Source organism: Natator depressus, chromosome 7 (genome assembly GCF_965152275.1).
Source record: "Natator depressus isolate rNatDep1 chromosome 7, rNatDep2.hap1, whole genome shotgun sequence".
NCBI lineage: Eukaryota > Metazoa > Chordata > Testudines > Cheloniidae > Natator > Natator depressus.
The window spans coordinates 4,373,801-4,398,569 of NC_134240.1; the positions used below are offsets into that span (position 1 = coordinate 4,373,801).

General features: G+C 42.6%; 1 protein-coding gene across 4 annotated transcripts in view; it reads left to right on the forward strand.

Moving 5' to 3' along the window:
• PTPRG (protein tyrosine phosphatase receptor type G) overlaps positions 1-24,769 on the forward strand; it is a 619,877-nt gene that overhangs the window by 494,431 nt on the left and 100,677 nt on the right. For 2 of the 4 annotated variants that reach the window (XM_074957368.1, XM_074957369.1), the window contains exons 9-13: positions 5,164-5,348; positions 7,497-7,605; positions 11,329-11,378; positions 14,122-14,911; positions 24,037-24,169. In XM_074957368.1, coding sequence (XP_074813469.1) covers positions 5,164-5,348; positions 7,497-7,605; positions 11,329-11,378; positions 14,122-14,911; positions 24,037-24,169 — 1,267 coding nt within the window. Of the gene's footprint in view, positions 1-5,163; positions 5,349-7,496; positions 7,606-11,328; positions 11,379-13,983; positions 14,912-24,036; positions 24,170-24,769 lie in introns of all 4 variants that reach the window. The other 2 variants (XM_074957367.1, XM_074957366.1) reach the window with 2 other exon arrangements.

Here is a 24,769-nt window from a genome sequence, read left to right on the forward strand (position 1 = left end):
ATTCCTTAAATAGTTTTTCAGTAACACGGCTAGCGTAAGCAAAATGCAGGCTGGTGCAGTGTGGCATAGAAATTTTATCAGGGTAGAACTTCATATGTCACTACCTGTGAATAAGGTGCCTATTCCAAACTTCGGCTGCTAAAACCTTTCTAGCACATTGCGTGATCAAGTATACTATATAAATAGTTAGTCATAGGTATGTCTTACATCAGTGCCTTATTCCTGCTAAACCAGGTGCATCTTCAGAGTTACAGAGGAGGGCTGCCATGACCTCTGGATTAGGCTCTATGGGGATTGAGTTAGGAAAGTCCCAGAGAAGTTGCATAGCCAAATACAACGCAGAAATCAAATGAAGGGAGAGATGAGTGTGGAGATGTTACATTAATTGTATTTGTTCCAGACCATTTGAATGCTTTTAATATGAAGGAAATAATTCTCTGTTGTGTGGCTGACCTGGCTGGTGCTGTAGATTAAGCATATGACTGTGTTGTGCTTTGCGGTGGTGGTGTGCAAGGGTGGACAGAGGACATTTGCAGAACTCCCCCTGAGAGTGAAAGGGGAAAGCAGGATCTCTCCATAGTTCAGTGAAAGCTAGGGGAAGGAGGCCAGCCGTAAACCTCATTTTTCTCAGGGGGGCCATGATCTGCAGTGTAGAGGCTGTGGCTAGTCCCCAGGAAACCACCACAAATGCTGCCATCAGCTCTAGACGTCAGCTGAGGTTGCACAGTGCACAGTTAGTTCAGAGCAGCCACGTGCACTCAGAGCTCCTTCCCTTAGAGCGACCCCCCGTCATCCTCCTCCTACTGCCCTTTTGCAGAGGACACAGAAGGCAGACACTGTTTCTGTTTGTTCCTGTTGCACCGGCCCAGAGAGGAAGAGATGGTCCAGTTAGGGTAATAGCCGAGAACTTGGAAGACATGACTTTGATTCCCGGCTTCACCACAGACTTCCCATGTAACCTCGGGCACATCACTTAGCCTCTCTGCACCTCTGTTCCCCTTCTGTAAACTGTGGATAATAACACAGCCTGCTTCATGGGGTATTGTGAGGGGTGTTGCATTATAGACTGTCAGGTGCTCAGAGCCTGTGCTGGGAGCCATATAAGATACATTTGTCCGGAAATGAGGACTGGCTGTGGTGGTTTTGTGTTGTAACAATTCCAAGACCTAATACTCTCTTTATCACTGCCTATCATGCTGACCAATATTGTCTCATTGTTACTTTGCCTTCCCCGTCTGTCTGTCTGTCTCTTGTCTTATACTTGGATTGTAAGATCTATGGGATGGGACACATCTTTTCTTCTGTGTCAGTACAGCGCCTAGCACAATGGGATCCCAGTCCATGACTGGTTTCAGAGTAACAGCCGTGTTAATCTGTATTCGCAAAAAGAAAAAGAGTACTTGTGGCACCTTAGAGACTAACCAATTTATTTGAGCATGAGCTTTTGTGAGCTACAGCTCACTTCATCGGATGCCATGACTGTGGCTCTTGGGTGCTATGGTAATATAAATCATAATTATGGCTGAATTTGAAGGAAAGGCATGGTAATATTTTCTCTTAAAACAGCTGAGATCTGTTATTTCAATGTCAAATGGCTTTTTTTAAAGAAATCATCAATTCACTGGCTTGTTTGCTCATTTAGCCTGAAAAAATCTTGTTTCTTTTTCGTGTGTTCTGTTTCAATCCAGAGTAACATACAAACATTTTTCCCCATCTCCTCTCTGTATTTGTCCTTCAGCTTTACACTTTGCAAAAGGTAAAAGCTTTACACTTTGTAAGGGCTCTTTAGCATCCTAAAATATGGTTTAAAAAAACCCAGAATCTGTGAATCTTCTCCTTCCTAAAATGCAAGACACGCACAATATGGAAAGGAAAATTGGCTCTCTAGAAAATGCGGATAGTTTTATAAACAGTCAAATCATGTACTTTTTCTCTCCTTTCAGACACTTGCTACATTATTATGTTCTGTTCTAATTAAATCATCAGATTGAATTATCAGATGAAATGTTTTTGATTCCATTGTTTCCTGAACAGGTTTGGTTAAATTAATAAACCATATGTTTCATTTTATAAACAAGAAGGGGAAAAAATCCTGTTTTGCCCATTCATCAATCCAGAAACCCTCAAAATAGAAGCTGAATAGAAAATGCTAGTTAGTACATAATCATAACACATTCTTCCCTTGTGCCCCGGAATAATCGGAACAAAGTCCTATTAAATCATAAACTTTGTGAATATTCTTTACTGTGAAATAGCAGCATTATGAATTCAGTATCCTTATAGCGGGCCTGGGCCCTGATCTTCCAACCATTCCATGGCCTGATCCAGCGGAGTCTTTTATCACATGTGTTAGTGAAATCAGCAATGGCATTAGAGCGATTACAGCCATGCACTATGCTTAACTGGATCAGGGTTCAGGTTCACAACATTGGAAACAATGGCAGCTCCGTACACAGAGTGGCTGCAGGATCACTGTCAGGCTCTTAGGCACAAGTCTCTAAATGACGAGTCAACAAAAGCTAGAGGGACATTACAAGTATTTGGGGCCTATTTAGCCTGTTGTCCCTTTATTTTATGTCTCCTGTGACGGTTACTGGAGAATTGCTTTTTAAATCAATCCTTGCTGCAGTAAAACAAACTCCAAGGAGGCCTGGATGGGCTTCTTTTGAGACTAGCCACTACTTAACTGGACAGTGTGTTTGCAGCTGATTGACACAAGCTCCCAAGATCTAAGCATGCTCCCAGTTCCAAAAGACTTGGAATGGAATGGAACGATAAAGCAAGTATCGTCAAGGGGACTGTATGGGTTAAGTGCTCTCTTTTTCTCTGGAGAGAACTAGACGGCTCCATTGGACGCTGGATAGAGTCAAACCTACCGGAGGTGCTTGTGTTGCAGAAAGGGAAAGTTAATGCCTCGGCCCCCACCTAAACTAGCCCACATAGGTAGACGGCACATGAGCCCCATGCAGCCACTGGCTCACGCTGCAGGGCTAAGTGTTGAAAGAACAGAGCACAAGTAGGAGAGAGGAACAGGCAGTAGGCTCAGAGGAGAGAGACAGAGGCCAAGGGTGAGAGAGAGGAGCTGTTTCTTGGGAACAGTGACTTAGTGGTGTCCTAATTGGGGTTTCTGGAAGTGTCATTGCCTGTGGAACGCTGCAGTTTTGGCCACCTCCGTTCAGAGTAATCAGGACATTTGCAAATAGGTAAATTACACTTGAGACGGCCACGAGTTTGACTTGCCAGTTTCTTTTGCAGGGGGAAAGTCTACTGCTACACATCAATTGCTTCCCAAGCGTATCTCGCAAAGACAAGAAGATTCTGTTCTCTCATTTTGCACCCGTTTGTTATAAAGCGAGGGTGACAAATGCACAGGATACATTTAACAGGTCCATCACACTGGAAATACTGGAGATGCACGTGTTTAGCCATTTGCAGCATGTTTTTATGGAGAAAGCACGGGTGTTTGGTGATGCAGCAGCACGTGACATGGCCAGACAGGAAACCCAGAGCTGGAAATAGACTTCATTTTCTCCCCAGTGCAGCTGCGACTCTTCAGGAGTCAAATGTTTGTATGTGTACGCTCAGGGAGCCAAGTTAAGATGGGTGTGTTTTCACTTGTCGTGGAAAGTGGAAGTGGGAAGGATAATATTGGAAACAGTGCACAGACTTAGTGGTCTGGGTGACACCCTGAGCCTTTCCTGTCAGCAAAGGCCAGATCCTTAGTCCCTGCTGAGTGTATTGAGGTACTGTAGCATGCAATTCTTTGTGGCTCAAGGGTTATATCTGGAAAGAGGGTGTGAGAATTTGTCCTGAATTATATATTTTAATCACGACTCTTTTAAAAGCTTGGGAAAATATATAGCCCTTATAGCGGGAGACCAGTATGTATTTTATAGACAGCATATTAGTGCCATCTAGTGTTCTCCATTCGTACGCCTTTACATTTCAGTTATTAGACCAACATTTTTTTGAGTCATCCTGAATGGGCTGAGCTCTTGAGTGCATACCAGCATAGAGCATACCCTGGGTCAGTGCCCATACCCCGTCCTCCTCTTTTGTAGGCAGCTGAAATAACAAGCAGTTCAGCTCAAGCTAGGCCATTCCTAGGGTTTCCCTCCTGGACATTCCCCCCTCAAATCCTAGCACACTCTGGCCAGAGAGCAACTTCCACCTTCCTAATATCTGAGGTGGGATTAGAAAGCCACAGCTTCCAGAGCGAGGCAGCAGGAGTCAGTCAACAGTTCCACACAAAGAAAAGGAGGACTTGTGGCACCTTAGAGACTAACAAATTTATCTGAGCATGCTCTGCGACCCCTGAGCATGCTCAAATAAATTTGTTAGTCTCTAAGGTGCCAGAAGTACTCCTTTTCTTTTTGCGAACACAGACTTAACACAGCTGCTACTCTGAAACCCTTCAGTTCCACACAGCTTTCCCCCCAGAAACCAGCTAGGAAGCATCAGCCAAAGAGCTATGTGCCTGGTTACTGACATGCCCTTTCTTCCTTTTGTGACATTTGAATGACAAGCAATGTCTATGTTTCCCTGCAAAGCAGGTGAAGAAGAGTATAAAATACCCTTTGTTTATTATGCACTAGTGGGCATAAAAAAGAAACCATATAGTGTCCCAGTAATAACTCTTAGATCTGATATAGGGCATTGGATCTTCAAAGTGTTTAGCAAACGTTAGCTAATTCTCCCAGCACTGTGTGAGGCAGGGAAGAATTATTGCTCCCATTTTAGGCATCAGGCAATTATAATACAGGAAAGTTGCACAGGGAAATTAAGACCCAACGGTTTAAAAGTGCACTGAGCACTTGTGGGTGTGCAGAACTCTCAACGTGCAGAGGGCGGGATATGTAGGCCCATCCGGGGAGTGAAGATTTTGTGCTCATTTGTAAAATAAATAATTGGGCCTAAGCAACTTGCCCAAAGCCACAGACATAATGGGCCCTATTGTCTGTTATCCTTTTCCTGCACTTGGCACAGGAAAGCAACTGCAAGTGGTTAAAATCCCATTGGTTTCAGTGTAACATAGAGTAAGATATTATAGAGCTTGGGTAAGTGTGTCAAAAATCTGGCTTTTTAATGTTAAATGCAATTATTCTCCTATTCAGTTTCTCTCTGTTCTTCAGGAGAGCTTCATATCTGATCCCTTTTGTTTAGTTTGCAGTACTCCCCCGGTCAACATGAAAGTGCAGCCTGTGAACAGAACGGCTTTGCTAGTAACTTGGAACCAACCAGAGATCATCTACCACCCTCCCATTATGAACTACATGATCTCCTACAGCTGGGCTAAAAATGAAGATGAAAAAGAGAAGACTTTCACCAAGGACAGTGACAAGGACCTGGTAAAACTACAGCATCAGCAATTGACCTTAGTCTTAAGCTAGCCTTACACTGTACTTTCCTCAATAGGAGAAGGTGGGGTACAAAAGCATTTGTTATATTGAAATGAAGGGTTAGTTTTTTAAATCGCAGTGGATTGCTTTTCACATATTCCTTGCTAGTTGAATTCTACATAGCACATCACCCAGTATACCAGAGGGTTAATTTATCGTTCACATGGTGGGCACAAAGGGAAATGGGTAGGCAGGTATTTTTTTATATACGACTGTTGAAAACTAGCTGGCTTGGGAACTAGCTCCACTCACTCTGAAAACCTTTTTGGCTTATGTGCAACTCACTGTTTTCACAGTAAGGACTGATCATGCAAAATCTGTTACTGGACTAGTGCTTCCCATTGTGCGTAGCCCATTGAAGACTATTGGGACTGTCCCTGGTAGGGTTTGCAAGATACCGGCCTGGGAGCTGGGGATGCAGTGGCCCAGGCTGCAGTGGAAAAAAGGAAGTGTGCCTTTTCCACATAGATTTCTCTGCTGGTAAGATAATAGAGGGAAGGGCAGAACAGTTCAGGTGAATGTGGAAAATACCAATCCACCAGCTCCATTTAGGATTGGATCTCTTTGTCATTCTTGTCCAAGTGGAAGCAAATACTGTACTAGTCTTTAACATTCTTTGCATATAAAATCAAAGTTATGTATTCAGGTTTGAAAGGCCTTCGTTTATTGTTAATCAAAGGAAGTCTCTGGAATAAGGAAATCAGTAATTGTATATGCAGGAGCACTGAGAGGAAAATGCAGGAGCACTGAGAGAAATTTCTAATGACTGTTATTTTTTTTCAAATACACAGTCCTCTGGGCCCATTCAATCAGTTATAGAAGAATACTTCTCTTATTCTTTCAGATGAAGATTCTTTTACTTCATTTCCATTTATATTTTCAATTTCCCCACTAGACATTGTTATCTAGGTCACATTAGGGATTGATGTACTTCATGAAATCAGAGAGGAATCTATTGAAAGACACTCAAGGTTATGAAGGTTGTGATGTATTGTAACCTCTCTCTTGTCATAACGTCACATGCTTAAGGGAGATTTTTTTTCATCAGTAATGAGAATGGAGTACATTAAACAGCAGGGACAATTTGGGCACAAATACAGTGTCTTTTTTATATAAAAATAACGAAATATGCAGGGAATTCAATGAAGTGATAGCTTCAAGTGAATGGCAGTAAACCCAGCTCTGGAAAAGGGGTAAAGGAGGAGGTAAAGGATTCAGCCAAAGTTTAGGTTAGGGCCAAGAGAGAGGCATGGCAGAAAAACATCCTTTGACAGTGAAATATAATTTGCTGTCAAAGTACTTGTACTGTGGTAGAGGAAATTGGGAAGTCCAATTGCTTGAGACATTTGAAACTAGACTAGAAGATAGTGCACTGGCCTTGCAAATGACCTACACTGATACTCAGTGCTGTTAACTTCCTCTGCTGCAAAGCCCAGAGAGGAGCAATTGCTGGCAAAAAGGGGATCAAGGAGCACACAGAGAGTGAATGAATGGCTGGGTAGCCAGGCAGCATCTCCGGAGCATCCATGTGCATATTCAAATACTCACATTGTAATGGTGATGGTGGACTGGAAGGTGATTCCCAGCCCAGGGCAGCCATTCACTGTGGGGGCACCATATGCAGCAAATTGCCCCAATCATCCCTGCTGTTCACTGCAGAATAAAGCTCCTGGCCTAGATACTATGGTGGTCGGTAGCTGTATATTCATATCCCGGTTGATGGGAAACACCCTTTTCTCCCCCACCACGTTTTTATTTTAATTTTTAAAAGATCAAATAACCTGCTTGCAGTTTTTTGAGCAGTGAGGAGTCGCAAACATGTGTGTTAGTGTGGTAGCTAATGCATCATAGGTGAAATTCTCCCCTGTGCAGAGAGCTAGCGCAAGCCCTGTGCACCATTTAAGTCGTGCTAAGGTCTAGCAGCTTACATAATGCACGGGCCAGCAGCTGGACCTCTGCACAGGGGTTAATGTCGCCCTTTAGAAATAGTCTTGTCCTACATGTTCTGTGTTAGCACAGTGCTCTGTATTGTACAAATTGATCATGGAGAGCCCTTTGGGGGGGAAAATCTGAATAATATCTATTTCTTTTAAACAGAAAGCCATCATTAGCCATGTCTCACCTGACATCCTTTATCTGTTCAGAGTTCAAGCAGTTTGCCGAAATGACATGCGTAGTGACTTTAGCCAGACAATGCTCTTTCAAGGTAAAAAAACCATCTGTTTAAAATTGTGATTTTTTTCTGCCTGCTTAACATTCTTTTGCTGACCAAAATGCGTACACGGAATAATATTACAAGGGGTCTGGGTGTTATAAACAGTGCTAATTTCCAACTCTGATCAGCTGAGGTTAGCAGAACATTCATTCAAAAGAGAAGGGCTCATTGGCAGACTCTTCTCAGTGATAGGTTGTCAGCTCCTATAATTACTTTCCATCTCCCGCTGAGTGATCCTTTAGAACCTGGATTTGATGATCTCCGGAGCGTATAGCAAGTCCCTTTTATTAGCCCAGGTTTTCCAGAAGGAGGAGATTTGTGTGTGGTCTTGGCTTTGATGGCTGTGAGAATCCTTTGTTGGTATTGTACCAATTTGTTTGTTTTGTTTTGTTTAATTATGTTTAAATTTTGTATCTGAGTTTAGAGCATGCTTGTCAGTGCCTTTTAGAAATCTGACTGAATATAAATATATGTAACCTTATTTAAAATCAGCCTCTAGCTACCTAATTAAAAAAATAAATCAAAGGTAGCATAGCCCACTGCTGTGAATCATAAGAATTACTGTAGCTGTAATCCACATGTAGCAAGGATTAGGTCTGGTTAGTGTCTGTATGGGATGAAGGAAGGCCCAACCTTACAAGACAACAAAGTGCACAGATTCTTACTCCTGAACACAGTCTCATTGATCAACAAAACCAAGATAGTTTAAATTGGTGACAAAAATTGTTTGTCAAACTCTCAGCTCTCATACATTTCTGCTTCAATTACTCTGAGTAGTGTGATAAGTCTGAGACCAGGAATACAACTTAATTTTTAAAAATTATAAATCCAAGTCGTAAGAAAAAGCAAAGAGTTAAATCACTTGAGTCAGAAGTTATCCATTAAATTAACAGAGACATATTTAAGGGTGACCTTTGGAGAAATATGGGGGTTTCTAACCTCTGATAATCTGATAATCCTTAACAGCTGAAACTGTCTATGAAAAGTCAGGCAATGGTCACGATTCACTTCTCAGATCCACAAGGTGCTGATTTTGTCTCTGGTTAGGGTGACCAGATAGCAAGTATGAAATATGGAGATGGGGGTGGGGGATAAGAGGTGCCTATATAAAACGGAGCCCCGAATATCTGGACTGTCCTTATAAAATCGGGACATCTAGTCATCCTACCTCCAGTATTATGTCGTCACTGCAAGTGCCACATCTAGCCCGAGTGTGGAGGGGGAGGTTTTATCATATGTAGTGTCTAATGAATGTATACTGTACACTTCACTGTGGTATCTGAGCACCTGGATCTTCTCTGTGGATCTGAGGGGAGAGTTTTGGTCTTTGTTTTAAGTGCCCAGCAGGATCAGAAGTTTGTGTACTGGGGACCTTTCATCTCAGCTCTTTAAGCTAAGGGTGAAAGAGACTGAGCCGCGGAAACTTGACCATGATACTCATTTGATTATAGGCAAAAGAGCCTTTTGGACAGCTTCCCAATTACATGAAGAGATCTATACACACACCAGTATGGCAATGGCAGGTGGTGATGTGTTTCCCTCCTTAGCCATTCCCCCTCCCCCCTCCAAAAAAGTAGGGCAAGTTCTTTCAATTTTACACTGGCTCCAGAATCTAAATTTTAGAATAACTCCTCAGAAGGTTTTATCACACTGTATCTTGCTTGTTGGCATTGTTTGGTTGTTTATGCTAATGCTAGCCTGCATTCATCTAGAAGTTTAAACTGATACACTCAGATTGGTGGGATGTGTGTGCGGAGGTGGGGGGACGGGACAGTACATTGGGATGGTTAATATGTGATTTAATTTGTCTAGCAGATGACGTACAATTTATATTTCCTTCACCCTTTATAAACTAGTCATTATAAATAAATAAGAAAATAAGAAAAACCCTGTTTCGTGATGGCTGGCAGTGTTTTAAAGTATTTTATTAAAGTTTTATTTTGAAACATTGCTCACTCACATACACACTCTAAACAAACCATAAACATGTACCTAATTACAAACAATACACAGCATGTTGCATGACAAATGAACCTGGAATAAATTTCTCCCCCACTGTCGCTGAGGGATGTATAATTGCTTACGACAAACTCAATTCCTTAAATTTAGCCACTCTTATATTAATTCTGAATACCAGGGACTGGAATCTGATTTCATTTATATCAGCCTAAATTGAGATGAACAACGATGTAATATGTTTTAAGGTCAGTAGACATTATGATCATTTAGTCTGACCTGCTGCATAACTGGGCCATAGATTTTCACCTAACTTGTGGTTGAGTAAGAACATATATTTTATGGCTCAGTAGGCAAAGGCCAACATTTTCAAAGCCAAGTAGCTAACATGAGGCTTGTAAATCCATATTTAGGCACTAATATGGATTTAGATGAATAACTTCAGGCACCTTAGCTTGAAAATGTTGGCCTGACTCTCAATTTACGCTGGAGTAGTTGGGACCAGAATTTGGATTTGGTTGTACATATCAGGCCACTTCAGACATTTTTTTTACTCGTCTGTGGTTACCATCTTACACACCAGCCGCTGTTTCCTCTATAGCAATCCCTAGGCACGCTCAGCAGCAATAAGAACAGGAGGACTTGTGGCACCTTAGAGACTAACAAATTTATTTGAGCATAAGCTTTCGTGAGCTACAGCTCACTTCATCGGATGCATGCAGTGGAAAATACAGTGGGGAGATTTTATATACACAGAACATGAAACAATGGGTGTTACCATACATTGTAATGATAGAGATCAGGTAAGGTGAGCTATTACCAGCAGGAGAGCAGGGGAAAAACCTTTTGTAGTGATAATCATCGTGGGCCATTTCCAGCAGTTGACAAGACCGTGTGAGGAATAGTAGGGGGGGAAATAAACATGGGGAAATAGTTTTACTTTGTGTAATGACACATCCACTCCCAGTCTTTATTCAAGCCTAAGTTAATGGTGTCCAGTTTGCAAATTAATTCCAATTCAGCAGTCTCTTGTTGGAGTCTGTGTTGTTTTTTTGTTGAAATTTTTTTGTTGAAGAATCAGTAGCAATGGCTCTCAAGGTTTTGACATTTTTAGACGCCTTTAATTTCAGAGAAATTGTTTAGCAAGAATAACTGCATTTTTTCAGCTTCATATTCGACACTGGTGAGGCCTCATCTGGAGTACTGTGTCCAGTTTTGGGCCCCACACTACAAGAAGGATGTGGATAAATTGGAGAGAGTCCAGCGAAGGGCAGCAAAAATGATTAGGGGTCTAGAGCACATGACTTATGAAGAGAGGCTGAGGGAGCTGGGATTGTTTAGTCTGCGGAAGAGAAGAATGAGGGGGGATTTGATAGCTGCTTTCAACTACCTGAAAGGGGGTTCCAAAGAGGATGGCTCTAGACTGTTCTCAATGGTAGCAGATGACAGAACAAGGAGTAATGGTCTCAAGTTGCAATGGGGGAGGTTTAGATTGGATATTAGGAAAAACTTTTTCACTAAGAGGGTGGTGAAACACTGGAATGCGTTACCTAGGGAGGTGGTAGAATCTCCTTCCTTAGAAGTTTTTAAGGTCAGGCTTGACAAAGCCCTGGCTGGGATGATTTAACTGGGAATTGGTCCTGCTTCGAGCAGGGGGTTGGACTAGATGACTTTCTGGGGTCCCTTCCAACCCTGATATTCTATGATTCTATGATTCTATGATATCTCACATAAATATTTTCCTTCTTTGTTTCCCAGCTAACACTACTCGAATATTCGAGGGGACCAGAATTGTTAAAACAGGAGTGGTAAGTAGTAGACATAAATCAGTGCAGCAAATGTAAAAGCAGTTGTAAATTGTGCCATAATACCCACCAGGTGGCAGCATAATGTTGTACATCTACTGTAGTGATTTGGGAGGGTGTTACTTTATTTAAATCGTGAGCAAAAGTTTTAATTGCCTGTCTCCACACATGGAATAGCTTTATAGCTTCATGATTCTGTAAGCTTTCTTTGGAGAGAAAATATGTAATCCTAATGATGACTGAGAATATGCTTAATTTCTTTTAATAACTAAATGAACAGAGGTTCATGCTATAGGAACCAGGCAGTGGTTTGGCATGTGGCATCTGCAGTCTTCAAATGCTGTGGAAATATCTACTTTTGTGTAAATTAGGCCTTAGAAAACTATTTATTTTAATTCTTTATTTCATGTTCCTTGAGGCTGTAAGTATTAACTAAGGTGAACTTTCAACAGCTCTTCTAATTTCATATTCCAAAACCCAGAAAGTGCAATAAACGAATATATTTTACACTACTTAAAAATGCTGTTTTAGTTCTGAAAGAACATAGTTATGTACAGTGCTGTAATGTCAATCAAATTTATGGACTGAATTCAAATTAGAGAAGTTAGGCTAAGTACTTTGTTTCTGGTTTCACTCAGTCCAATTCTGAATGGTAATACCCCAGTAACACAGACCTTGAACAAGAATGATTAACATTTTTCAGGGATAATGTAGAGATGTACTAGATATACAAAATCTGCTGCCAACTTTTACTTCTTCAGCCCAGCTCTGAGACTAATGGCGAATGCCAGAGAAAAGCACATTTCTCAAAGCTATAGAGGTTCAGATTGATAAGTATCCAGAAGTTCAGATGCTTATTTAAAGTTTGAGCTCAAGATTTCAGAAGAACAGACTCTCCCTTGAGATCTCCACTTCTTTGTGATTGCAGCTGGGTCAGAAAGAACATGAGAGCAGTCTTTCTTGTTTTGCTGCAGCATTTCAACTTCCTGGCCTGGCTGACACCAGGAATAGCACGGGGATGCAGAAGTATTATGTCTAAATATACTAAGCTTTTAAAACTCTAAAAATATTTGGGGTCATGGACATTTTATGGGTTGGGTGAAGGTTCAGATCAGTGCCCATGTTACCTATGTTTGCTGTCCCTCATAAATGCATTTGCAGCATAACCTCCACTTTATTTTTGTTGATTGAACTGGTAACATGAAGCGTAAGTGCAGCATGGTCCAGTGGCCTGAGCACAGAACTAAATTCTAATCCCGGCTCTTCCACAGAATTGTTCTGTGTCTTTGGACAAATCAGCGAACTTCAGTGTCTTCAGGGTGATCACCACTACAGGCAGCCACCGTAAAAGCGAAATTCATCTAATGGTTTTCAAACGTTTAGCCAGGTTTTATTCTGGATAGATCATATGTGTACAAAGTTGATCATTTTAGGGTTGCTGATCACCTTGCAGTACAGCCCGAGTAGCTGCAACTCTGGGTCACAATTCAGCCCCTGCTTCCCTCTAGCTGCATTGGGGAAATAAACTGTGCCAGCCCTTTTTCTGGTACAGCTTGCTGCTCTCTCCCCCTCTTCCCACCCCCACCCTCGGCTCTGCTGGCCAGTGAGTTGTGAGGGCAGAGTGAGTTGGGCAGGATGGGCAGAAGAAACCTGTGGTGAGGACTAAGGGCTGGTGATGGTGGTAGCCAGCTCAGGGCAATAAGGAGGCCCTGTATGCCCTTGTATTGCCCTGTGTGGGTGCACAGCCAGGGTCTCAGTTGAGATCTTTTGAAGGATGATGATGCCAAGCTGTGCCATAGTGCCACACCTTAGCAGAATAACACCAACCTGTGCAGGGTAACTAACAAGATTAGGAAAGAATAGCAACTGAGTCCCCCGATCCTGCAATCAGATCTGTATGGAAGGACCCAAGGGCTCTTTGTGACAGCAAAGGGTGCCACATGTTTGGATCTGATTGCAGGAACCAGGCCCGTTATAACAAAATTAGGGACATTCGAATAGCTGCTGCCACACCGCTTTTATTTTAAGGTAAAATGTACGTGAAATCACATTTTAAACGTTTTTTAGTCTACGGTTTCGAGAATTGGCATAGTGAAAGTCATTAAACTTTTTTAAAATATACTCCCTCCCCACCTCCCGAAAGGAAATGTTCTTCAAAAGTCGCTATGGAAGGGGAGAGGTCGAGTATAAAACGAAGATAAGAGTAATGAGGTATTGCTGTAATTGTTGTTTGGAAATGGCAAATGCAAGAACGTTTGCCTCTCTTGGGAATGTCTACACGGCAGTCAGAGATGTCACTGCAGCTGGTGTAGACATAACTCGAGATCGCTTTGATCCAGCTAGATCAAAGCGAGCTCGAGTAACAGCAGCAGTGAAGCCATGGCATGGCTGCTCAGGTACCTACCCAGGGTCCCACGTGGGGTTGTACAGTATGGGTTCATCAAAGCTAACTCGAGTATGTGTATGTGGTCTGTGATCGCACCAGAAGGCCTGGTTGACATAATCTGTGTCGTTTGCCTTGTGACTTTTTAAATGCTTGTGCTTGTGCTGTTTCTGGGTAGATTTGACTCCAGATTATTGTATAAATATACTTGTCTCATTTGAACAGAATAATGGGCAGAATGGAGTGTTTGGAAAGAAAAAGAAAACAAAAGGAAAAAAGAGCCGAGGTAACATATCGGGTACCCCTACTGACACTCTCTCTGGTGTGTTTTCTTCCCTTGTCCCCTCTGGTGGTGTCTTCAAGCCTACAGCTTCTCCTGCTTCTTCAGCTGACATGGCTCCCATCAGTTCTGGATCTTCTACCTGGACTTCTTCTGGTCTTCCTTTCTCCTTTGTTTCAATGGCAACTGGAATGGGACCTTCATCCAGTGGAAGCCAAGCAACCGTGGCCTCCGTGGTGACCAGCACGTTGCTTGCCGGCCTTGGGTTTAGTAGTGGCGGTATTTCCTCCTTTCCTAGCACTGTGTGGCCAACCCGCCTTCCTAGTGCTGCTTCTACCAGCAAACAGTCAGTTAGGCCAGTGCTTACAACTCCTGAGGCTTTATCTTCTCCAGGACCGGACAGTGATTCCGCTCTGACAAAAGACAATGAAGGAGCAGAGGAAGGAGAAAAGGATGAGAAGAATGAAAGTGAGGATGGCGAAAGGGAACATGATGAAGAGGGTGAAAAGGATTCGGAAAAGAAAGAGAAGAGTGCAGTGACAGAGGCTGCCGAGGTACAAAATAACACTGAGACCACACTAACGACCATTTCCCCTAATAGAACTGTAGAGGAGGAAGGAAATAAAACCATACCTGGTCAAGAGCAAAACATTTTCCCAACAGATAAGAGTCCTGAAGAAGAGAGGGTTACTGAAACAGACACTCAGCCCCAACCTCTGCCCTCCACCCAAGTGCCACCAGCATTCACAAATGAACATTATGTAGGGCAAATCCCAAAGGGACCAGAGACAACATCAAGAAAAGCTTTTCCCAACGACCGCAGGTTTCCAGAGGAAAATCCATCTGATAACAGATTTATCACCATTAACCCAGGTGAGTGATCCTGGGGGAGGGATGAGTGGGAGCTGTGTTTACTGCCTTATTTCAGAATCCCGTTGAAAAAGTTATAGGGACTAGATTCCTCACTGACTGACACCCCACATGATCCCATTAGCAGCAATAGGGTAAGTCAGTGCAGGACTTAGCCCACAAATGATGTTAGAATTCTGGGGGGGCGGGGGGGATACCCAGGGGAGGGAGGTTATTGTGTTAGGAAATGACCCAGCATCCAATTAAAAACGTGTGCTTCTAGCTGGAAAATGAAGTTTGGCAAGAAATTAGCCTCCAATATGGTTGGCTGCTTTAGGAGTTTTGTTGGTAGAAATTAATATAGCTACCTATAACTGTGAAATTATCTTTGAACAATGGCCGCTGTCTTATGCATATTTGTTTTTCATAAGCAGTTTGTGACATATGTATGAAGTTATTTATGCATAAGGTTTTCACTGCTTAGGTCCAGCATATCTGGCTGGCTTCTTTCTCACCACGCACTCACAGGCCTCAATCTTCCAGCCTGATCCACAGAGACGGCCCTTTGTATGTCACAGAGTCCATGGAAGTTAAGGGGGTTCTGCACAGGTGGATGTGGATCATGTGGATCCAATTACGGGGTTTACCTTGGTCTCCCACTGAGGTTTCAATGAGATGACTGTCTGAGGGACTGTAAAATGATGTTTGTTTGTTTGTTTTGTTTTTAAAAATCGCTGTTTATTTTGCAGACCTATAGTATGTTTAGTAATTTTGTTTTTCCAGCAAAGCTGTTGTGGAGTTAGAATACTGTGAAAAAGCATCTTAAATATTTATTTCTTTTACATTTATAAAGATTAAAATCCAGACCTTTTATGCTAAGTTACAGCTCAGAATCAATTTTCACGGCTAACTTTAAAAAAATCAACCCCCTCCCCCCAACCTTGAATGATGTTTGTTATAGAAATGCTGATCCGACTCTAATGCTGCAACTCAGGACTGTTCTGCAAGAAACCAGACGAGCAGCAGTGGAGCGGTCGTGCTCTGACCCCGGTTTGGCTGACATTTTTTTATGCAGACTCTGCTGATTTTCTAGCTTTCTTTCTTCTACTCCATGGTCTCACATGGTGGTTTTCTTCAAAGTCAGCTCTTCCCACCATACATGCTTTAAAACACTTGCGTAGGCAGCCCGCAGGACCCACCTTGCCATGTCTGCTTTTTGTTGGGAATGAGCGTGTGCGCTCTGGCTGCCTTTTGCAGTGCTGAGTCAGAGCTCAAGGTAGGAAGAATTGGGCACAGTGGAATCTCACTTCGAGCCCACGTGGCTTGCTCTGTGAAGGCAAATCTGCCTCTTGAATAGAGGTATTGGGTTCTTCCCTCCCCCTAGTAAGCAGTACCTAATGTCCTGATTTCCTTGAATGTCCAAATTTCATGTCCTTTGTGCAAGCTTTAGCAAAGAGCCTGATGGCTTACTGCCAGTGTAATGTAAATGAGAGAGGAAATGGACAGATGGCTCCGATGTCCATCAGAGGACATATGGTTTGTTATCACATTAGTTTTTCTGGGGTGTTAGTGGGGGGGGGTTAAGAAAAGAAGGGACCCATTGCAGTTTGTGAGGAAGGTGAGAAAACGCTAATGCACAGCCATATTTTATTATGGATAGGATTCACTAGTCTGACATGGCTTGCTCCCACTCTGTCTGACACACGGAGAGCCCATATGCCTCGAGGAATCTCAGGATGGAGGAGAGGAAGTCGCTCAGGTGCAGTACAGAGAGTCCGGCATGGCTTGTGCTAATCAGTTATCAGGTCTGTGGGCACTGTTCACTTGGAAGTTGTCTGTGGGCTATCTGGAAAGACAGAACATGTAATGGATCTTCCTGGAGACTTAAGAAAAGGACAATCAGCCTATAGAAGTTGCAGCCAATATGGTTTGAGGTTTTTCCATGCTGGCGTGAGGAAAGTGACATCTTGGGATCAGCTGTGTCCTTCAAGTTCTGACTCAGGATATCTGTAAGGAGAGGGCTGTGAGTCAGACTTTAGAGCCAAAGTCTCCCGACCCTGGTCTTAGCCAGAGGAAGTGATGAGTGACAAATTTTCCTGCCATCTCCCAGGCTGGAATCTTAATTGAGTCTCTGGTGGCATCACTGACAAATTCGTTCAAGAACAGGGGGAGGTTTAGCTTCTTTTCAACTTCATAGGCAGATGGTGTTAAGCTGCTAGGTTCTTGAATCTGCAGAAGAGGAAATATAAAGGTGAACCTTGAGAGACATGCAGAGACCTTTAAGGGTCAATTCACACCATTTTCCTAAGGTAGAGTCCCCTTTTCTGTCCCTGAGCTCTGAGGGGGAAATGTTAGTCTCTAATAACACCAGGGGATTTGTCACAAACCTAGTGACCATTGAGTCAATCTTTGGGAAGGACCAACTCTTTTTTGCTGTGTCTTGAGGGAGTTTTGCAGTGTTTGTCATAGCCCTGAGGGATGGAAGACTTAGAATCTGGATCCCTTTATATATCTGTATATCTTGGCTGAGAGGAAAAGACTTATTCTTCAGCATCTTCTCAGTTAAGTCCTCCTTCGTGTCATCATGTGAACCTTTGTTCCAGTGGCCTCCTTCAGGGACTTCAGGGACTGGTTGCTTGCTAAGGGCAGGTTCCCCAGGAATTTGTTCAGTAGGTTCAGATAATTGAAACTGAAATGGCTGAGGAGGCCTGGCTCTTCCAAGCCGGAAGAGGAAAGGGAGAGAGCTCCCCTCTCTCTCAGGAAGAGATTCTGCACCTTTGGAAGCTTTCCTTTTTTTATCCTGATTTCCACATAGAGCACACAGGGGGTCGGGGTGAGGAATGGGAGGGGAGTCACAGGCTGAAGAGGCAATGCCCAGCTGCGGGTGAGGGAAGAAGGGTAACCACGCGAGTAGGATGGGCCCTGGACTCCTGAACACCCTGCCCTACCATGAAAGAATCTTGGGATAAATCCCTTCCAGGAAACATTTGTGTGCAACCCGGGGAGGGAGCCCTTTGGCAGCTGAATACCTTTTTGTTGTTGTTGTTGAGCGAGGACCTGAGAGGAAAGTCCCCTGCTGCTCCTGTGAGGGGAAAGCGGAGCATTGGGTATTATGGCATCCCCCAGGCTCAGGGTGGGGAACTCTCGAATGAACTTTCCCGCGTCAAAGGTGGGAGCTGAGTGCGCCGATGCCCCACGGTTTCAGCCCAGGAGGATCCTTAGAGCACTGCTCTGCCCTTGCTGGAGGAGGAGGGTCATAAGCACTGCAGTCACGGGGGAGGAGAGATAATTTTCCCCTTACTCTATAACCCTGACCACTACACTCTGACTGGGGTGATGAAACTTTGCACTTAGCGAGTGCAGGAGATGGAACTTTCCCAGGAACTGAGTCTAGGCCAGGGGAGGGCAAACTATGGCCTGGGGGCTGCATCCGGCCCTCCAGGCGTTTTAATCCAGCCCTCGAGATCCTGCCAGGGAGCGGGATCCGGGGCTTGCCCCGCTCCGGTGCTCCAGCCGGGGAGCAGGGTCCGGGGCTTGCCCCGCTCCGTGCAGCTCCCAGAAGCACCAGCATGTCCCCCCTCCGGTTCCTATGCATAGGAGCAGCCAGGGGGCCCTACCCCAAGCCCTGCCCCTGCAGCTCCCATTGGCCGGGAACCACTCCTCATTTCTGGCCCCATGCCAGAGCCCTCACCCGCTCCCGCACTCCAACTCCCAATTTTGTGAGCATTCATGGCCTACCGTACAATTTCCATACCCAGATGTGGCCCTCAGGCCAAAAAGTTTGCCCACCCCAGTCTAGGCTGTGGAATGGACTCCCACTGTGGAGAAGCATGACAGTGGAACTGACCACTCCCAGCACTAAATGCAAACTCACCTTAGCTTTCCTTCAATTATGTCTTCAAGTACACATGTCAATACACAACACACCCAAAACGCTACTCAAATGCCCTAAAACTACCTCGTTTATTCCCTTGGTCCTGGCAAACCCTTCATTCATGCAAAGAGACCCATCCTTTGCTCATGCATGAGTTGTCTTCAGTGAGACTCCTTGCATGAGCAAACACGACTGTCACAACTAGTGGTTTGCAGGCCTTACGTGGCTTTTGGAACACTGAGATAAACATGTCATTAGATCAAAGTTTGTGAAACTTAGCATCCTTAGGTGACTGGGGTGGGAGGAAGTTTCTTAAAGCATTGCTGAGAACTAGTACGGGTGAAAAAAACGTGCAAAGCACTCCCAAGACGTGCAAAAAGGAAAGTCTGTGCAGTTGATTATGGTCTCTAGAGGACAAAGCAGCTTTTTTCGGATGCTTTCATTTATACAGCGAACCCGAAAAGCAAAATTCGCTGTCAAGTTATTTTGATGGGGTTTTTGAGTGGAAAATTGTATCATTTTAAAGAGTAGAACATTGTTTTATAACAATGTACACTTGCAAAATTAATTATAGGGGACCAAATTAGCCGTGTGTAAGGAGAGAACTGAGAGGGGAAGCACAGCTGACTAGAGGAGAATGGGAACGCATGAGAAATTATGGGGAAAGAGAGACCAATTAGTGCAGGAAGGCTCATTTTCTTTTAGCGCTTATTTCACACGCACATATACATACTTTTCCTGGGGCCATGTCATTATATTCTGAATGGCATTGGCCCCCTCTTGTCTGGTGTTACTGGCCAACGTTAATGGTTCCTTCTGCTATTGAGTGCTTGCTCACATGCTCCTGTTTCAGTTTTTTGCTCATCCCTCTCTATTGTGTTTTTTGCCTGATTGTATCTTGATCTGCAACTGTAAAATACACAGCTATTCAGAATTATTCAGGATTTTTTAAATCTAGAAATTAGAAGGAGCTGCAATTACAGTGGTATTCTGCACAAAAAAGCATGATTCAGTCTTAACATGCAATTGCTGATATTAATCAGCAGAACTTAGATTTGCCATGTTGGAAGCTTAAACAAATCCTATTTGATACAAGATAATATATTCACTTTCCACCTCTGTCATCAACAAATTTAACATATTTCCAGTTGATGCTTTAGACTGGGTCATGAGCATAGCTTGAAAACAATATAGATCTCGACGCTGGCCCCGTGGGATTCCATTTGATAGGAACTCCTCCCTATTCCCTACGGGGTTACAAAGCTTCACACAAGTTTACTCACAAGAGGGCTTTATAGTGAGATCATGTTAGGCATGCTAAACCTTTTTTAGTCTCACTATAGGACTTCAGTGCTTTGGTTTTCAGAACAATATTCACTGGGGCTGAGGTTACCAAAGCCTTTTGGGGATAATCTCATTAGGATAATTAAACATCTGTATAATTCTCTTTCTCCATATGTGCAAGAATTATTAAGTTGTATTTTCATGTGACTCTTGAGCTGCTTTGCTTGGCAAATTGTAGAAGCATACAGTAATAGGGTTTGAATGCTGGTAAATAGAAGAACTGGATTACACGAGGAGATCTTATTCAGAAGAACAGTGTGAATCCTGAGGACTTTATTGGTTATGGGTCATCAACATTAGTTTATTAAATAATGAAATGACACGTTTAAGTGTTATAGGAGTCAATAGAAATGAGCACTGAAGAAATGCCTATAAATAAATAAGTAAAAAACTTTCAGCATGATGATATTTTTAAAAACATTTTAAAAACGTCTCACATTTCCACACTTAGAATGACTGACGTTATCTTTGAGTGCTATTAACTGACCATTTTGAATCAGCGTGTAGTCTCGTTTACTCAAAGGAATGACTGACAATTGCCTTTCATTTGAATGAGTGGATGATATGAGACAGCTCTGTTGGAACAATGACATTTTGTTGGATTCAGAACATATCTATTGTCTTGGTTATCTGTATCTAAAATTATATGACAAACAGAACTTTGTCTGCACTGGAGGTTTATGCGGTGTCAAGGGATGATAAAGGGGAAGTTTCAGCAAGGCATAGGTAAGGTAGGTAATATGTTACCAGCAACTGTTGCTTATTGTGACAAGTGGCATTACTTTTGGAGAATAAACATTTTTATATTCTCAGGGAGAAAGCTTTAGAGACTAGAATTTTCTGACTGTAGAATTTCTCTTTCTCCCATTGACCTTTGTCAGTAAATCCCCATGCCAAAGCACCCTTTGTTGTTCTCTCTCGCTCCAATTTCCTGTGCCAGGTCCTGAAATAGATGAAAGTGCTGAATAAGTGTTTCTCAAGACAGTGATTGTTATGTCTACCTACACCCTTCCGCACACTGAAAAGTGGATTTTGAACTGCCTGAGCTCATGTTGTGTAGGGCTTCCTGAAGCAGATATGCTATAATAGTTTTTATGCCTTCCTACTGGGATGAATTCCAAGCCAGTAAAAGGCAAACTGAATTAATTCAACAATGACGTATGCCACTGGAAACTGTTTACATTTCTTAGCAAAATTGGAGTTTCCTCGTCCATGGTTTTTGTTTTGTTTTGTTTTTTTTATGCCGAAGTAAGGCATATCCTGGGCACAGTTACAACAAGGGTACATTATTTGCTCTACCACTGCTTGGTGTTCTCAGTTTAAAAATGAAAGATTGAAAGGCCGAGTGCAGAGAAGTATACAGCTCTGTATCTTTCTTTTCAATGTATCATTTCCTCGACAATTTTTTCCTGTTACCCAGCCTGCTGTCTTATAATCTGCTTCTCTTCCCCTGTACCGAAGAAGGCACCTGCTGGCAGTCCAGATGTACTGCTAAAGTCTTCGAGCATCAACACTCATCTTACAGCAACTGTCGCTGATGTTTTTATTTAAGTTCACTCCAAACATCGCTTAAGCAGTTAAAAACACTTAAAGTTTCTCTTCAAAACCAAGAAACTGATTTTCGCTCTCAAGTGGCAGATTGTTGCTTGGCCATTTCCACTTGGAATCTCAGCCTCAGCCATCAGCATCAGTGAATTGTGCTACCTTTGACAGATTGAGCTCTTTCTTCTTTTCACATCCGTGGCAAGACAGGTATGAGAGGTCAGATAAGCACAATCTCCCCAGTAGAATAAATAAAAGAAGCATAATGAATATTACAAAAGTATTGTACTTAATTACGGTGTGTCAAAACTCTAAGTCAGGATGTGTTTACTAAGGGATGTAAATTATTTCATGCAAACTGAAATATACATTTTTATGCCAAAGATAAGGAGAGGATCATGTATGGAACACACACCTTGTAGTAAAGAAGTGAAGTAGTATTCTATCTGGCATGGGGTTACTGGTGGTATTTCACTTTCCTAGTAAATTTTAATGGACCATATGTTTTAATTTGCTCTTCTCTACCACACAGTAGTACTCCTCCCCACCCCCCAGTGAGTTGTGATGCTTAATTATTTTTAAAGCGATTTGAGTTCCACTGATGAAAAGATTGTTCTTGCTTCAACTACTAAATGAAATCAAATATCTTAATCGTGGTGCACTGTTAGTGTATTGCAATGACTAAAGCAGACAATGTGAAATAGACGATAAGCTCTAATGCATAGCACACACAAGTTCTAAATAAAAACTGTGAATAATGTTTCTGAGACAAGTTAGCAAGAAGCCGGTGCCCTCTGCAACCTTTATTTATTGAGGTTAGAGACTAGGAATGATATTGGCTACTCATCTCTCTTGTGATCAATTCTGCACTCAGTACACGTTCTCTTCCCCCCAAAATCCCTCTGATTAGCACCTCATTTAGGCTTGCCTGCCAAAGGGCATTACCTCCATCAGCCTATTTCTTCAAACTAGAAAGATTTCTTGCTGGGCTTGGAGCAGCCTATGGTCTTGCTCTGTTTTCAGCCGTCTGGCAAAAGCATTTACAATTAACCTTTACTTCCATGTTGTTTGAATTTTACTCCTGCCTACGGAGGAGTACAATCTAAATGCTATTAAAATAAAGTATGACTTCATATTATGTGACATCCAATTATCCGTGTTTTGCCTACCTATGGTGAAAAGGCAATTATGTTTCTCTGGTAAGATTTGCTGCTGTTTCAGAAGAGATGATAATACAGTACGGAACAAGGGCATGGAATTGTTCTAGTCAGAGAAAACACATGGCTGGGGTGAGAGGGAATAAACGAAAAGTCAAGTGTGTATTTTTCTATCTTTGTTCTGATCTGAGGCCATTTACAATCTTCCTTACCCTGCTGCTTCTTATTGACATTTGTGGAACAGCCGCAGGCTGTTTGTTAAGGAATGCAAAATGAATGACAGAAACTGCACCCAATAATTTTTCACTTAAGCTATTGTGCAAAAAAGTTTCACTTTTCAACAGTTCGTGAATTTGCACAAGTTAGAGGGCTTTTTGAAATATGGAATGCTCCTTAAAATGTAAGTTATCGTGGGACGGGGTCCCTCTTGTCATTATACGTGTATACGGTTCCTAGAACAATAGGTCCCAATACCTGACTGAGGCCTCTACTTTCGTGTATGCAAGGCCCTATCATCCTAGTGTTAGTTCTGCTGACTCATCCTGATATCAGCTGCCAGGATCTTGCCATAGTTTTATTTTGTATAAAACCTGAGAAGTAAGGGTTTCCACAGTGGATTGCAACAGGTTCCATCTGTCCACCCATTTCAATAATCAATGTTCTAAAAGTACCTTCGTATGTACTAACTCAACTGACCTTAACAATTCACCGAGCATTATGACATGCTACTGGATTGATAATGGGTTGAGGTTTTTTCTAAGTGCAGTTATTACAATAATGCATACATTAAAGTAAATTTTACATAGAGCTTTGTAAAAGAGTAAGACACATTCCCTGCCCCAAAGCACTTACAAACAAGGGGCATGAACCTGCAAAGTTTACTTACCAAGCAGAGCTCTTAATTCATTGAACTGGGGGAATGACTTATGATGGTAAGAATAACGCTTGGATCCTGTTTGCAGGATCTGGCCCTAAAATTGTGGGTAAGTAAAGTTAAGATTGCAACTAGGTACAGTAGTAGAATCCAGTTGATGCATTGTATAGGCACCATACTTTCATGCTGTAATGCTTATATGAAAGTGAAGAATTGAGCGACTCGCTTTTTTGAAGGTCCATTCTCTGATTATTTGCTCACATCATGTGAACTGGAGTGACGGCAGTTTTAATTTTGTGTATAAATGTAGCCATTGTAGCATCATTCTATTTACTGGTACTGATTATGTTCATTACAGCAGACAAGAATAGCTCCAGTATGGCAACCAGACCTTCTCCTGGCAAAATGGAATGGATCATCCCTCTGATTGTGGTGTCAGCCCTGACCTTTGTGTGCCTCATTCTTCTTCTTGCTGTGCTGGTTTACTGGAGGTGAGCCCATTTCCTTTACATTGGGAACTGATTGTGATTTAAAAGACTGTTGGGAGTGTCTTTTTAATATGTCTCTGTAATTTTTATTTTACTGGCTGTGATGACGATGGATGATATCTCTAGAGGTGTTAGGACAGCTGTATTCGTTAACTATTTCAAGTGTCTCCAGTATTAATTTTTGTGTCATGAAAATGAGATTAGTGGTAGCAATGCTCAAAACCACTTGTAACACAGACTAGTGTTTCCTCAATTACCTTTCCTTAAATAGCTGTAAGAACGCACGTCAGTCCTGACCTTCGGGAAAGATGGTCTTGTGAAAAAGGCTCATTGAACCGGGGCTCTGAGTTCTAGACCTGTCTTGGCCACAGACTCCCTGTATGATCTTGGACAATTCCCTTAAGAGTTCTGTGCCTCAGTTTCCCCATCTGTACATTGAGGACAATAATCCTTGTCTACCTCCTAGCAGTGTTTTATGGATTAGCTCTGTAATATTAGTGAGGTGCCCAGATACAACTGTAATGAAACACAAAATAAAGCCTCTGGGAATAAAATACAATAAAAACAAACCCTTTAGATTGCCTCTTCTGAAGAGATCCTGTT